This window comes from Echinops telfairi, unplaced genomic scaffold (genome assembly GCF_000313985.2).
Source record: "Echinops telfairi isolate 266 unplaced genomic scaffold, ASM31398v2 ScPeMD7_23;HRSCAF=83, whole genome shotgun sequence".
NCBI lineage: Eukaryota > Metazoa > Chordata > Mammalia > Afrosoricida > Tenrecidae > Echinops > Echinops telfairi.
In genome coordinates this window covers 6040414-6041788 of record NW_022103920.1, presented here as the reverse complement: position 1 = coordinate 6041788, position 1375 = coordinate 6040414, and the positions used below count along the sequence as shown (strand labels likewise).

General features: G+C 64.1%; 1 protein-coding gene across 1 annotated transcript in view; it reads left to right on the top strand.

Annotated features, from left to right (window-relative positions):
- The first annotated feature begins 129 nt into the window (after positions 1-129).
- The window catches only part of TMEM178B (transmembrane protein 178B), a 103421-nt gene continuing 102175 nt past the window's right edge, over positions 130-1375 (top strand). The window contains exon 1 of the mRNA XM_004713961.2: positions 130-590. Within this exon, the coding sequence (XP_004714018.2) occupies positions 209-590 (382 nt within the window). The 5' untranslated portion in view covers positions 130-208. The remainder of the gene's footprint in view (positions 591-1375) is intronic.

The following is a 1375-nucleotide window of genomic DNA, read 5'->3' as shown; positions in this document are numbered from 1 at the left end:
GCCGCCACTGTGCCCAGGAGGAGCCCCTGCGGTGGGTGCTGAGCGGCGTCACTCGAGGGAAGCGGAGCGCCGGGCCCCGCGCCGCGCAGGGAGGCGGCGCCGGAGGATGCCCGGGGGCGCGCGGGGGCCGCGGCGCTGCGGGCCTCAGTAGGGCGCCCAGGAAGGCGAGGCCGCGCGGGACATGCCCCTGGCTTAGCCCGGCCGAGGCATGGCTGCCGGCAGGCTGCTGCTCTACACGGGCCTCTCGCTGGCGCTCTGCGCCCTGGGCATGCTGGCCGTGGCCATCTGCTCGGACCACTGGTACGAGACGGACGCGCGCAAGCACCGCGACCGCTGCAAGGCCTTCACCACGCGCCGCGTGGACCCGGGCTTCATCTACAACAACAACAACAACCTTCCGCTGCGAGCAAGCCGCGCGCGCCTCGACCGCTGGGAAGGCAAACTCCTGCGCGCCCGCAACCGTCGCCAGCTCTTTGCCATGAGCCCCGCGGATGAGTGCAGCCGCCAGTACAACTCCACCAACATGGGCCTGTGGAGAAAGTGCCACCGCCAGGGGTTCGACCCCGACATCGCCGCGCTCATCCGCAAAGGTAAGCGGCGTGCGCCGGGTCGCGCCCCCCACTGCCCCACGGGGGCGCAGAGAGGCGGTGGTCCTCCAGGTCAGGGTCCCGCCTGCGGGGTTCCAACAGGCCAGACTGAGGCTCCGAGTCGTCCGAACTTGCCTCTCCGCCGCCGTCGGTTTTGAGAGCGGCCGCGGCTGGCCACTCGCCCCTGGGGTCTGGTCTGAGATCCCCAAGAGATCACAGGGGTCAGAGGTCTTATCCTGCATACCAGGGGACCTTAGAACGTCAGGCTGGGGGGCAAGAGCTCATTCAGAGCGAGGTGGCAGGGCAGGGCAGGCGCCTAAATAGAGTCTTTGTTTTGCATGCGGAACGGATTCATCTGGAGGAGTTAGAAACACGGCCTGGGCAGGCGTTGTTCTTGCTCAGTGCTCTCTGGTACCAGGCGCTGCACCAGGGACCACAGCTCCTCTCCTGGAGAGGCTCAACATGGGGGCCAGGAGCTCCCCATCACAGTTCCCTATTCCTCCGTTGGAGACAGTGGTTGACAAAAGTGGCCAGTGGGCACAGAATATTAGCAGGGTCTTATAAACCCACAGAAAGTCGGGGAAACACGTAGTGGATGCTTTGGGGGAGGGGGGACATACTATTTCCAGAAGATTGATATTCTAGTTCATACCCAGATTATGCCGAAAGCTAACTGCTTTTGCTCATGGGAGTGTGGTATTTGGGGCTTTCCTAGGACCACAGACTAAACTAAGAAGCCAAAACCCCTCCTCATCTGGTGCCTTGGGATTGTGATGGGCTTTGACCCC